Source organism: Coenobita brevimanus, chromosome 50 (assembly GCF_032717465.1).
Source record: "Coenobita brevimanus isolate Jiangsu-jjx chromosome 50, ASM3271746v2, whole genome shotgun sequence".
Lineage (NCBI taxonomy): Eukaryota > Metazoa > Arthropoda > Malacostraca > Decapoda > Coenobitidae > Coenobita > Coenobita brevimanus.
Genome location: NC_137003.1, coordinates 54719464 through 54733734, shown reverse-complemented (window position 1 = coordinate 54733734; position 14271 = coordinate 54719464). Strand labels below are relative to the sequence as shown.

The following is a 14271-nucleotide window of genomic DNA, read 5'->3' as shown; positions in this document are numbered from 1 at the left end:
TTTTTTATACAGTATCTGTATTTCACTGTCTCCTCATATTTTTTTTTTTTTTCCTGCTCAGGTATACTTGAACAGGTACAGTACCTGTATTTATCGAGTGGGATGTCACACATTTTAAGTTAAACATTGATCATACTTCTGCATTGGTGTACCTCAGGGAGAAGAAATTGTCTCGTAATGGAGCACTGCGAGTTTTGGACCATGCCCTAACAGGAATGGAAGGTAGTGACAACTGCAACAAGTTTGTAGAAATTCTGGGGCTTCGAACAATTTTTCCACTCTTCATGAAAACGCCAGCCAAGCATGGAAAGAAAGGACTTACTAAAGATCAGGTTGGTAACTCAAGCCCTACACTACATTGATTATCTTATTAGCTAAGTACAATAAAAGTGTTTGGGAGTAGCAAGAAAAAAATAAATGAAGATGCTATCATACTAATGAGGTGATTAGAGATAGGTTCTAATTCTTCATTATGGAGGTTTTTATGGTTTGTATGAAAGCATTGAGTGGTAGCTACTGTAAGATAAAAATGTTGTCCATTGCGGTGAAGTTGTTACAATTACAGTTCTGTAATGATACAGTATAATAGTTGTGTGGCATGCATCTGATACAACAAAGAAATGGCATATACTGTATTTCAAATTTTTACTGAACTGTTTTGTATACTTCTTATATTCTGAGACACCTTTATCCATCCATGCATAAAAATGAACTGTTTTACAGAGTTCTGTAGCTTAACTGCAGTATATTCTGCCTTTTTAGCTTAGTGTATCTAGTTGTAGATGTTTATTAATCTGTGCTCATAGGGGGGTATAAATAATATACAGTAAACTGCAATTTGTTAAGTCCAGGTAGGAATCTTTCTTCTCTGATCTACCTCCACATCACTAGATCAGTTTGATATTAATACACTAAGTCTTGGGTATAAGGCACCCTTAATCCCCATGACCGCAGTTAAGGTGGCAATTGTGATGCTGCTGGTGCGGCAGTCAACCCAAAAATCACCCATTATCGGCTCACTAATTTTCAAATTAATACATAAGGAAAAATAAATAGTAATACATGCACAAGAAAGCTAAACCTTTCTACTTACTTATTAGCACTTAGTGAATGTCTAGATGCTCCTACGTTGCTGTAGAGATAAGTGGAAACAACGTTGTTTTTGGTGTTTTTGTGTGTCGCTGTAGCTGTCTGTCACCACAGCCACCCCCACTGTCACCCACCACCCTTCACTTCACTACCACGCACCACTATATGCATCACTTAGGTTTGCAATATGGTGTATATGTCACTTAGCACTGCAGTATCATTATATTGAACAGTGAAAAACTAGTCAGTAATAATGCTAAACTCAACAAAATATATTCACATAGCTTACACCAGATACTTTCATTTTCCAAATATGTCATTCACTTACTCTTACAATTTGTTTCTTTCACTTATTTCACATCACTTAGGTTTGCACTGTGGTGTATGTGTTACTTAGCACTGCAGTATAATTGAACAGTGAAAAACTAGTTAGTAATAATAGATACTGTAATGCTAAACACAAAATATACTCATGTAGCTTACGCCATACACTTTCATTTTCCAAATATTTCGTTCACTTACACTTACAATATGGTTCTTTCACTTATTTATATTTTATTAACAACGTTCCTAGAAGTTGACGAGTGTTTGAACGTCGTGGTTGCAGTCTCCCATACATAAGCCAGCCTGACACTCTGGGCACCATGTTGTCACTTTCATGCGTACTTGTTCATGCCTGCTGGTGTTCATGCAAACATGGCACAAAATCTGTCTTCTTTTTCCTGCTTCTGTTGTTGTTGTAAGTGCCAGGTAGTGATGTTGCAAGTACTCCTTTGCATTCAACGTGTCAGGCAGAGCAGAATATCTTCGTCATCTTTCTGATGTTTGTAGTTTCCCATGCTTTTCCAGAAGCTGGAACACAACATTGTATGAAAATTCATGAAACTTTAGTTTCTTTTGTGAACGAAGGAGGTACAAGTTGTACGCGTTGAGAAGTGTGATATCAATAAGATGCAGGAACAGCTTTATGTATCATCGTACCAACTTCCTGACACATTCTACATTACGCAGCTCTCAAATGAGTTCATATTCAGATTGTAATCTAAGACTGCATCTGGCTTCTGTATTTTTTTTCCAGTACAATGGTCAACTTTATCATCGTCTACCATTTTTCGACGGTGTACTGTTGTCATCGCAGTGACATCCCTCTTGTCCTGCCAACCAATTGCCAAAATACTGTTTGACTTAGACAGTTGCACACTTCCTTGTCCTGCAGAAGGTGCAAAACAATGCACAAACTTACAAGTCCTCTGTAGAGTGCCACAGGAACCAGTTATGTTGGAGTGGAGGAATTGTGCCAAGGAAGGGCTGGTATACCAGTTGTCAGTATACAGGATGTGACCTTGACCGAGGTGCCTGTCCATGAGTTTTTTTATGACAGCAGCAGACACCCCAAGAGGATCAATACATGGTATATCTATGTCTGTAGCTGTGTATACCATCATGTCCAAAACATATTCTGTGTGACAGTCACACATCGTAAGTAGCTTTATACCAAAGTGTTGCTGCTTCGGTGGAATGTACTGTTTGAAGACTAGTCGACCTCCGGACAGTGCAAATGATTCATTGATGACTATCTTCTGGAAGGGGACAAAGTACTTCATGTACTTCCCCTTCAGCAGCATGATGAGGTCACATATCTTCCACAGATGGTGTGTGTTGGAGGGATGCCTTTTGTCTGCAAAGTGCAGGAAATGAAGTAGCACCAAGAATCAGTCACGTGGCATGTATTTTCCAAACACAGGTGTAGGGATTAGGGCATCGTTTTTCTAATAGTCACTGAGCACTTGCTTTTTGCAGTGTGGCATAAGCATGAGTAATGCCAAGACATCAGCTTGTCTTTCACTACATTTGCCCACCTGTTGACACATGACCTGGGACTGAGCACTTGTTGCCCAGCGACAAACTGGTAATACAAGTTTGTCTAGGTACAGATAAGGTCGGTTATGTCGTCTGAAATAAATACCTCAAAGTAAGCAATCTCTGGGGCATTCAAGAAGTGTTGCCATTCATCAGTAACCCCACTGTTACTGGCGTCAAAGTGGTGGTAGTCAGGAACAAAATCATGTCCATCAGTCTAGGTAAATGTAGGAGGTGGTGGTGGCTGTGGTGAGGCAGCCGCGGGGAGCTGGGAGGTGGTGGTGGTGGTTGTGGTGGGGCGGCAGTAGGGGAGCTGGGAGGTGGTGGTGAGTCTCACTTCAATGATGATGGTGCTGGTTGGGATGATGATGATGCTGGTGCTTGCTGTTAATGGGCATCTTGGTAAGTCAAAAGATGAGTTGGTGGATGGTTGTGGTTGTGTGGTGTGTGGAGGAGATAGTTAAGGTCACAGTAGTGGCATGCATTATAGCAGTGCATTTTTCCTCCACCTCAGTTTCCTCACCTGCACTTGGAAGATCACGAGCTAAATCTTCATCCCCATCACTCAACCATTCTTCTGGATCATTATCATCACTAAAGTCACTTAATTCCTTGTTAGTTTCATCCAGACCAAACAGAAGCCCTGAAACTTTGAGGGTGTAACATATGTGGGGGGTGGTCTCTGTTTCGAGCGTGGTGTTGCTTGCTTGGTACTTTTTTTCTTTTCTTTTGGGATATATTCAACACTCGAGTCACTCGTATCACTTTCACTAGCAGGAGTACTGTATATTTTCGTTTCTGTCCCTTATAGACTGTAGCACCTTTGTTCTTGCCCACACCATATGAGGTGGAGGGTAGGGGTAAACGTGGCGGACCACCTCATGACGCCATGACTTCTGGAACCAAACTAGCCTCCTTTGTCTGAACAATGTGGTCAGTGGGAAGTTAAAATGATGAATTGGCAACCCCAAGCATGGGGAGATGAATACATAAAGGTCTCTCGTGGAAGAATACAGAGCGCGACTTTTGAAACAGAACTGTGGATTTTATAAGGAACGCCGCAGTCTGTCGATAGGTCCTTTTAAAAGGAACGTTGCAGTTAAGGGGTTAATGTTGGTGTCATTTGCTATTAAGTTCACCACATATGGTATTACAGAAAAAAAAAATCTAATTAATGAACATCGTTATGAATTGAATTTGCCGATTCCCCCTAGTTTATTGTATTGGCTGTAATATATTGTGATTTTTGGAGGACATCCCTGATTGTTTAGTTATAGAGGTGTTAACTAAGCTGCTTGAATTTATATAGCAGTAGCCAGAGCAGATATGAGAAATTTTCACCCTAGTGAAGGAATCATTGGAGTCTGAACTCTCTATCTAGTCTGAATAGAACTGATTGTTGATAGTCACCATTAAACAAAAAAGTTATCATAGTGAAATAGTCAGAAAAGCATTGACAGGGTAATACTGTAACTATAATATTTTAGAATTTATATCTTGATCAAATAGTGATCTGCTAGAGTACAGTATTCTGTATCTATATATTGATATGCAGCCTTTAAAGTGGTGTAGTTAGCAATGTACTCATGTATCAGCACGAGGAGCACGTGGTGTCAATCATAGTGTCACTGCTGCGCAACTGCCGACCTAACCAGCGCACACGCCTCATCAACAAGTTCACTGAAAATGACCATGAGAAAGTTGACCGCCTCCTTGAGTTGCACTTCAAGTATCTGGAAAAAGTCCTAGCTACAAACTATGCCCTTGAGGAACAAGCTAAGGTAAGATACACTTTTGGTAATGTTATACTAGAGCCCCCCCCCCCCCTTTTTTTTTTTTCTCTCCAGGTGATGACTTAGGATCGAACAAAGGACATGGTATGGATTGTGACATGGAACGTAAGGGGTACAAATGATGAGGTGAGAAGAGAGAGAGATTGTCCAGGTGCTAAAGGATGGAAAAGTGGACATAAGTGAAATAACTGAAACTAAATGGAAGAGGTGAGAGTGTGGGAGTATGGATGGGGTGTGCGGGAGTAGGTGAGAATGAGAGGGCAAAAGAAGGAGTATGTATTGTTGTGTGCAAGAGATGAAAGGAGAATATAAGAGAGTATGGATCATTTAGCTCAAGGATTATGTGGGTAAGATTGAAACTAGGACTACAAATGTGGACGATTGTGTGCGTATGCACCAACACAAGATCGTGCAAATAGAGTGAAAGAAGCGTGCATGGAAAAGCTTGAAAGGAATGCGAGATTGTTTTTGATTGGAGATATGAATGGAAAAGTGGTGAATGTGATAGTGGATTGAGTTGTTGGTGAGTGGGGTGTGCCTGCAGAAATGGATGAAATAACAGTGCTATAGTGGACATTTGTGCAGGGAGGGGGTTGGTGATACCCAATACCTTCTTTAAACACAAAGTGATCCACAGGTATATGTGGCGAGTAATGGGAAGGGAGGGCGGTGAACTGAATGAATGGAAGGCAATGATTGATTATGTGTGTGTTGATGACAGAATGAGAAGGTGTGTAATGGATGCAAGAGCATACAGAGGTTGGGGGAGTGGACTTTCCAACCATTATGTGGTGGTGGCAAAAGTCAAGGTTCAAATGCAGTGGGACAATAGAAGGAGGGAAGGACAGGAAGAAGTAGTCCATACAAAGAGGGCAGAGGTTTCAAGAGAATGGAAAAAAGGCAGAATATAAGAGAGAAGTGGAGGAGCAATTGGGTAAATATGATTTGGAGCAGATACTGTAGGGGAGATGGAAGATGTGTGCAAGATATTCACAGAAGAAATCTGTGCCGCATGTAAGGTGGTGTGTGGGGTGAAGACAAAAGGGGGTTCAAGGAGCAGCATGGCTGAATGAAGAGGTGGGACAAGCTATGGCATAAAAGAAGAAAGCATATAGTGAACGGATGGGAAGCAGTGGCATGGAGGAAGTTGAGAGATGGAAGAGAGAGGTATATTTAGAGAGGAAGAGAGATGTGAAAAGATTAGTAAGAGAGAGTAAGACGACAGTGGATGAGGAATTTGGAAGGAATTTGAGTGTAAAGTGGAGGGAATGTAAGAAAATGTTCTAGAAAGAGGTGTAAGACAGGATGATGAAGGAGTTACTGTAGTTGGGGAGTGAAAGATAAAAATGGTAGATTGCTTGTGGAGAAGGGAAAAGAAGTGAGCAGATGGAGTGAACACTTTCAGGAACAATTAAACATTGAGATTAAAAGTGATATTTTTTTTTTTTTTTTTTTTTTTTTTTTAATGCGAGGAAGAAGGAACCAAAGGCCATGAGCCCGCAGTAACAGTTCCCTCCAAGAGAAAAACAAAATACAATAGAGAGCCAAATTCAAGATCCGATCATTTTGAGATGCCTGGACACACTACGTTTGAAAGACTGGAGATCATAGGCAGGAGGAAATACAGACAGAGGGAGACAGTTCCAGAGCTGACCTGTTGCATAAATGAAAGACTGGGAGTAACGGTTAACTCTTGCATTAGAGAGTTGGACAGAAAAGGGATGAGAGTTTGCTGCCAGACGGGTGCTACGCGCCCGTCGTAGAGGTGGAGGAATGCAAGCAGACAGTTCAGAGGAGCAGTGACCATTAAAGTAGCGATAGAAAAGAGATAAAGATGCAACAGTGCGGCGAAGAGACAGAGGTTGAAGGGAGTCAGTAAGAGGAGGAGAGTTAATGAGACGAAAAGCCTTTGACTCCACCCTATTGAGAAGAGCTGTATGTGGGGAGCCTCCCCACACATGAGAGTTGTACTCCACACAGGGGTAAGGATCAAACCCCTGTACAGAGTCAACAATTGTGCAGGGGTAAAGAAAGAGCGGAGTCGGCTTAGCACACCCAATCTCTTGGAAGCAGATTTTACAAGAGATGTAATATGATCTTTCCAAGATAAGTCCCGAGTAAATGAAACCCCAAGCATGTTCAAGGATGATGCAGGATTAATCTGAATATTATTAAACATTAGTGGGTATACCTGTGGAAGATTTTGTCGGGTTGATAGGTGTAAGAACTGAGTCTTAGATGCATTAAAGACAACCATATTATTTTTACCCCAGTCAGAGATATGAGCCAAGTCAGACATTAGGTGTGCCATAGCCTCATCCCTTGTTTCTTGAAGTAACTGTTGAGATGGGCGTTGCGGGGAACCGAATGGAAAGATGAAGGGGTGGAGTCATCAGCGATGAGTGGATAGGGTTAGATGTACAGCTTAGAAGATCATTGATGAATAAAAGGAAGAGAGTTGGTGATAGGACAGAGCCCTGAGGAACACCACTGTTGATAGATCTAGGAGAAGAACGATGGCCGTCTGACAGCGGCTATAGAACGACCAGAAAGGAAGCTAGCGATGAAGGCACAGATAGAAGGATAGAAACCGTAGGAGGGCAGTTTGGAAATTAAAGATTTATGCCAGACTCGATCGAAAGCCTTTGAGATGTCAAGTGCAATGGCAAAGCTTTCGCCAAAGTCCCGAAAGGAGGATGACCAGGAGTCTGAAAGGTAGGAGAAGATCGCCAGTGGAGCGTCCCTGACGGAACCCATACTGACGATCGGAAAGAAGGTTGTGATAGGAAAGATGCCTTAAAATTTTTTTATTAAGAATTGACTCGAAAACTTTTGAAATACAGGACGTTAAAGCAATTGGACGATAGTTGGAGGGTTGGGAGTGGTCACCCTTCTTTGGGACTGGCTGAATGAGAGCAAACTTCCAGCAAGAAGGAAAGGTACAAGTTGACAGACAAAGGCGAAATAGTTTGCCTAGGCAGGGTGTAAGCACAGAAGCACAGTTTTTGAGAACAACAGGAGGGACTCCATCAGGCCCATATGCCTTGTTAGTACTGAGGCCAGTAATGGCAGAAAATACATCAACTGAAGAAATTTTAATGTCAGCCATGAGGAAGTCAGAGGGGGGAAGTGATGGAGGAACAGCACCGGAATCGTCTAAGGTGGAATTGGAGGAGAAAGTCTGTGCGAAGAGATCTGCTTTATCAGTAGAAGAAACAGCTACAGAACCATCAGAGTAGAAAAGAGGAGGGAAGGATGATGAGGTAAAGTTGTTAGAAAGATTTTTTGGCAAGGTGCCAGAAGGAGCGAAGAATTCGAGTTGGAGAGTTGAGAGCATTTAGTATGGATGAAATTATTTTTAGTAGAGCGAAGAACAGACTTAGCACGATTCCGGGCAGAAACGTAAAGATTATGTGATTCAGGGGTGGGTTGGCTCCGGCACCTTTTGTAGGCCTTCTCCTTGTTGCGGACAGCATTAGAACAAGCGTGATTAAACCAAGGCTTTCTTGCGTTAGTCAAAGGATATGAGAAAGGAATGTATGCTTCCATGCCCGAGAGAATAACCTCCGTAATGCGCAAGGCACACTCAGATGGCTCACGGCCATGGAAGCAATAATCATTCCAGGGAAAATCAAAGAAGTACTGCCTGAGGGCCTCCCAGTCCGCAGCTCCAAAATGCCAGAGACGACGTTTCCCTGGAGGGTCCGCAGGCCGTACTGGAGCGATAGGACAGGTTAAGGTAATAAGGTTGTGATCGGAGGAGCCCAACGGAGAGAAAAGATTAACAGAGTAAGCAGAAGGATTAGTTGTGAGGAAGAGGTCAAGTATGTTGGAGCTCTCTCAAGGCGGTCAGGGATACGGGTAGGGTGCTGTACAAGCTGCTCTAGGTCATTAAGGATAGAAAAGATGTAGGCTTGTTCACCAGGTGGATCCGTGAAAGGAGAGGAGAGCCAAAGGTGGTGGTGAACATTGAAATCTCCAAGAATGGAGATTTCAGAGAAAGGAGAAATGGACAGAATGTGTTCCATCGTAGAAGTAAGATAGTCGAAGAATTTTTGATAGTCAGTAGAATTAGGGGATAAGTAAACAGCACAGATATATTTAGTCAGAGAATGACAGGAAAGCCGAAGCCAGAGAGTGGAGAATTCAGAAGAATCAAGTTCAGGAACACGAGAGCAAGATAAGTCGTTGCGTATGTATATATGAGGGTAAGTGGCTGGGGAATGACTGGGAGAAGGAGGGAGGTGGGAAGAGAGAAAGAAATCAGTAGGATGGAAGTAGTGGAAGCAATGAAGAAAGTCAAGGTGGGGAAAACTCCAGGAATTGATGGAGTGTGTGGTGAAATACTGAAGCATGGGGGAGAGGTAGTAGTAGAAAGGATACAGAAGATGTGAAGATTAGCCTGGGAGGAAGGTAAAGTCCAGGAGTACAGGTATTGGAAATCGGGTATAATTATTCCCCAGCACAAAGGAAAAGGGGAAAAAGGAGTGTGCGGCAATCATAGGGCATTTGTCTTCTTAGTGTAATAGGGTAAGTGTATGGTAGGATACTTATTGATAGAGTTAGGGAACTACCAAAGGAGTTAGTTGGTGAAGAACAGAGAGGTTTCAGGAAGGGAAGAGGTTGCACAAATCAGATATTCATTCATAGGTCTTTAGTGGAAAAATATCTAGAGAAGGGAAAGACGTTGTATGCTGCCTTCATGGATTTGGAGGAAGCATATGACAGGGTGAATAGACAAGGAATGTGAAAAATATTAAGAATATATTGAATAAATGGAAAATTGTTGAATGCCGTGAAGAGTATGTACGAGGGGGCTAAGGCTGCAGTGCGTGTGGATAGGGAACTGATTTCATTTATATATTTGAATGTTGGATTGAAACAGGAATGTGTTATGTCTCCATGGTTGTTCATTCTGTATATGGATGGGGTTATACAAGAGATACAAGGTAGGGCAGTGAATATTGGAGCGGCTTGAATGAGAGAGGGCAGTGTTTGTAAACTCCCTGTACAGTACTGTTGTTTGCAGGTGATACTGTATTGTTATGTGAAGACGGAAGGGAACTGCAAGGCTTAGTGAATGAGTTTGGAAGACTGTGTAAGAAGTGGAATCTAAAGGTGAATGTAGCGAAGAATAAGGTTATGATCTTCGAGAGAAATGAAGTCACTGGATGCACAGTGATGTTGGATGATGAGGAAATGGAAAATGTACATGCATTAAAGTACAGCACTTTACTTGGGTAGTGTGATGAGTAAGGATTGAAGTTTGGAGGATGAAGTGCTTGAAAGGGCTCAACAAGGAAGAGAGGTTGCTGGTTCTTTGAAAGCAGTGGTAAGGAAGGGGGAAATGAGCATGGAAGTAGAAAAGTTGCTTTATGACAGTATTGTGATACCAGCTCTAACGTATGAAGGTGAAGCTTGACCACTAATCCTTTGGAACTCTGTCTTCCTCCCAGGCCAGTTTACATATCTTTCATTTTCCTTCAGTCACTGTGTCCAGCATTTTGCTCTACACTCCAACTCCTAAGGCTTTCCTCAGCTTGACTTTCTTTAGTGCCTCACACACTTCCTTCCTGCTGATCTCTTCTTCACTTTTCACTTCTTTTCTTCTCCCAGCCATTCCCCTGCCACATATTCTTGCATTGCTTTTGTCCTTCTATTCAACACCTTCATAAAATGGTCTCCATCTGTTCACCTTCTCTCTTCTCCACCAGCGTTTTGTAATTATTTATCTCCCACCCCTCTGCCACCTTTGTGATCACCCTGTCTTACTTTCCTGACCTCCTTTAAAAGCTGTTACATACATTCCATCCAGTTTGCACTCAAGATTTCTTCCAAACTCCTCATCCACTTTTTTCTTACTCTTTCTTACTAGCCTTTTCACCCCTCTCTTCTTCTTGGTGTACAACTCTTTTCCATGTCTCCATATCCTCCATTTCTCTGCTACCCATCCAATCACTATATGCTCACTTTTTCCACAGCTTGTTTCATCTCTTCATTCTACCACACTGTTCTTTTCTTGACTTTGCAGCTTCTTATCACTTCACACACCACGTCACATGCTACACAGATTTCTTCTGTATATACCTTGTACATAACCTTCCACCTTGTTTGCCTGCTTCAAATATTGTCTACTCAATCACTCCTTCATGTCTCTTTTGTACGCTTTATGGAAAGAGAATTGTCAAGTCAGGCATTTGTTGTCAATGATATTTCATTACTCTCAGAGTATACTATGTATTCATGGCACAGTGCAGTAACATATTTGTTCCTTAGGCTCATGTTTTACCACATCAGGCTAGAAAAAATGGTTCAGCCTAGTTTTATGCTGTTCTGCTTGACATGATGGTAATCTTTGAATGATATCCTGTGCAGCCCTGTAGGCAGAGATGCCAGTGTCATGGTTATCAGGTTGCATTGTAATCTGTCATGCCTCTCATCCTCGTCAGGCTGAGAATTTGGATGAGGATGATTTGTACCTGCGCCGGCTGGATGGGGGACTGTTTACGCTGCAGCTGGTAGATCACATTATGTTGGATGTGTGTGCTACGGGCCCGCCCTCCATCAAGCGACGTGTCCTCAAAATACTCAACCTACGAAACGCATCCGTCAAAACAATCAAGAACATCATGAGAGGTTTGAATTTTGTTTTGAACATTCTCATATTCTCTCAGTTATTGGCATACCCTCTCATTTACTTAGGCAGTTACTCACGGTCACAGTAATTAACTCTTACAATCACCCACTCAGTTTCATCTGTAATTTCTTGATGCTGTACCTGGAATCAGCCACCAGCAGAGGTACAGTATACCCATACTATAATGGACTAATTCAGGGGAAGCCTGATCCAATGAAGCCAATAGTTCGTTGTGTCCAATGCTCCCCCCCCCCCAAGTGGGATTTGAAGCACACAGTTGAAAACAGATGAGTACAATAGCATGTTCTAGTACTGTACTAAAAATGAAAACTATATCCATTTTACACTAACCTGGCCATTAATATCTTCCATTTGCAGCTTATTTCACATCCTAGTACAGTATTCATGCTTAATACAGTACAGTACAGTATTCCTATAGTAGTCTGTTATTACAACTCACTAGTCACAGTGCAGAGAGAGCATTTTCAGGCCAGGTTGGAGTTAAAAGGGTAGGAAACACACGTATTGCAACCCTTTCCGCCCCATTAAACTGACATTGTTTGTTATAGCCGATGGAAGTTCAGTGGCCTTCGTAGTGTCTGATAAATCCAGTATCCTGTCTATCAAGGTCCATTAAAACATGAGTCTGTTGTATATGACAGTTCCTTGATAATACAGTTCAAAGCTAAGACATACAAAGTTTTGTTAGGCCTCACTTGGTGGTAAGTTGAATGTTTCATCATTTCCTGTAAAATTTCCTTGCCCTTCCATTTTCCTGGGCGAGGTTCACTTCCTTTTCTCTGCATACACTGTGTGTGAAAAAGATAGATGTTGAGAAATTTCATCTTTTAGCATTGTGTATCTGGCTTCTTCATTCATACTACCTAGTCAGTTTGGGTAATATGAACTTGTGAGGTACTTCTTGTCCTCGTAACTCCTGCTTTGTCTTACTTTTGCTCACTATCACTGTTTTGCTTGTTCTTACGCGTTACGAAGATGTTGAAGTGGGGAATGAGAAAGCTTGGGATCGAGGAGTGGCTGGTTTGAAGAGTTATGGCTATGTATGTGGGTGTTCACACCCATGTGAGAGTGAATGAAGATATAAGTGATGAGTTTTCCTTGAATGTTGGCATGCATTAGGGCTAAGTCTTGAGACCCTTGTTGTTTGTCATTTTGTCATGGTACTTGAAGTTCTCTTATGGGACTTGAGAAATGGACATCCAAGGGAGATATTGTGTGCTGATGACTTGGTGTTGGCTGCAGAGAATGAAAGGGAGATAGAGGAGAGATTAAGGAAGTGGAGAGACGGAATGAGGCACAAGGATTTGAGAATAAATGTGGATAAAACAAAATGATGATATTTAGGGTGGATGGAGGTACTGTCAAAGCAGAGGGAATGTGGCCTTGTTCAGTTTGCCACAAGGGTGTGGGAAATCACTCCATCTCGTGCAGTGTTTGTGATAAGTGGGTGCTTAAGAGATATAGTGGTATTAGAGTAGACTGTGAAATAATGCAGATTTCTTGTGTGCTTTGTGTCGAGGAGAGCATTTAGAAATTGAGAGATGTGGAAGGATCGATGTTTGTTGAGAGTTTCTTTGAATGTGTGGAGGGGTTTTGTTATTTAGGGAACATGTTATGGGCAGGAGGTGGGACAGGGTAGGAGTGCCTGGAGGAAGTTGAGGGAGGTGTTGTGTCTCCTAACCTTGCGAGGGCTCCACGACCATTCTACGGGATCCATGTATGCAGCATGTGTTAGGAGTGTATTGCTGTATGGCACAGACCTCGGCAGTAAAGGACAAGGACATTCATTGGCTCAAGCATGCAGATATGTTGAGTTGATGAATGTGTAGTGCGTCCTTCAATGTGAGGCCGAGGGAAAGGGGAGGGGATATGGGGATGCTAGGGTTGTGACTGGTGAGCTGAGAGGAAGGATAGGACTTGCATGTATTGGTGTTGACATGAGAAAGGGTAGATTGTTGTCATTTGGGCATGCTGAGAGGATGAAAGATGCAGAAGGACTACTTCGGCTTGCAGTTTGCTGGGTTCATGTCCAAATGAGCCTGGGGTGATAACAACAGCAGTAACAGGGGAAGATACTTGAAAAATTATATGCAGACTTTAACCCTGTATTGTATCATCATCATCATCATCATCATCTCATTAACATGTACCACTGTTGATAACCTAATGTTCTTCTCTCCATCAGAGTATGCTAGTAACCTGGGAGATGTCAGCAACTCAGAATCCCAGGCTGAGGAGCAGGACAGGATACTTGACTTACTTGACAAGTTCCAGAACACTTAAAGTACTGGTTTTACTTTAGCTTAGAGTGTTGTATTGTACAACTCTAATTTGTTGAAACACTGGTGACCGTATGGAGAAGTGAACACTGTAGGTAGCAGTATTCAATAATTAGATAAGAAACTGGAGCAACTTTCCATATGGCATTTATTGAACTTTAGTGTACAGATGCTAAGTTTTATTAATGTTTCATGTGGCTTCACATACTGTTGTTGAGACTTTACATCATTAGATACCGTAGGTGAGCAGGTATACAGTATATTTTTTAGTTTTGAAATTTTTAAAAAGGTTGACTGTGTAAATGGATCATGATACTTTAGTGTGCCAGTTTCATGGAGGAGGAGTGAGCACTACAGAGTTTCTAGGAATGATAATAAAGTACCAGACATTGGAATATGCTGTAGTAGATTACATATTTTATTGTATGTAAATAAATTTGTGAAATAATATGTATGCCTCTAGCGTTATATCATAAAAGTGTGCGTAGGCATTTGAATCAAACTAAATGTATATGCTATATATTTTGTGACATGTATTCATCTTACCATTGGCAATTTTCAGTGACTGTATGGTATTCAGTAAACTGAAGGT

General features: G+C 41.8%; 1 protein-coding gene across 1 annotated transcript in view; it reads left to right on the top strand.

The window, feature by feature from the left end:
- Positions 1-14069, top strand: part of LOC145399672 (beta-catenin-like protein 1) — a 46566-nt gene extending 32497 nt beyond the window's left edge. The window contains exons 8-11 of the mRNA XM_080272214.1: positions 158-332; positions 4545-4730; positions 11192-11378; positions 13586-14069. Coding sequence (XP_080128340.1) covers positions 158-332; positions 4545-4730; positions 11192-11378; positions 13586-13683 — 646 coding nt within the window. The 3' untranslated portion in view covers positions 13684-14069. The remainder of the gene's footprint in view (positions 1-157; positions 333-4544; positions 4731-11191; positions 11379-13585) is intronic.
- Positions 14070-14271: the final 202 nt, after the last annotated feature.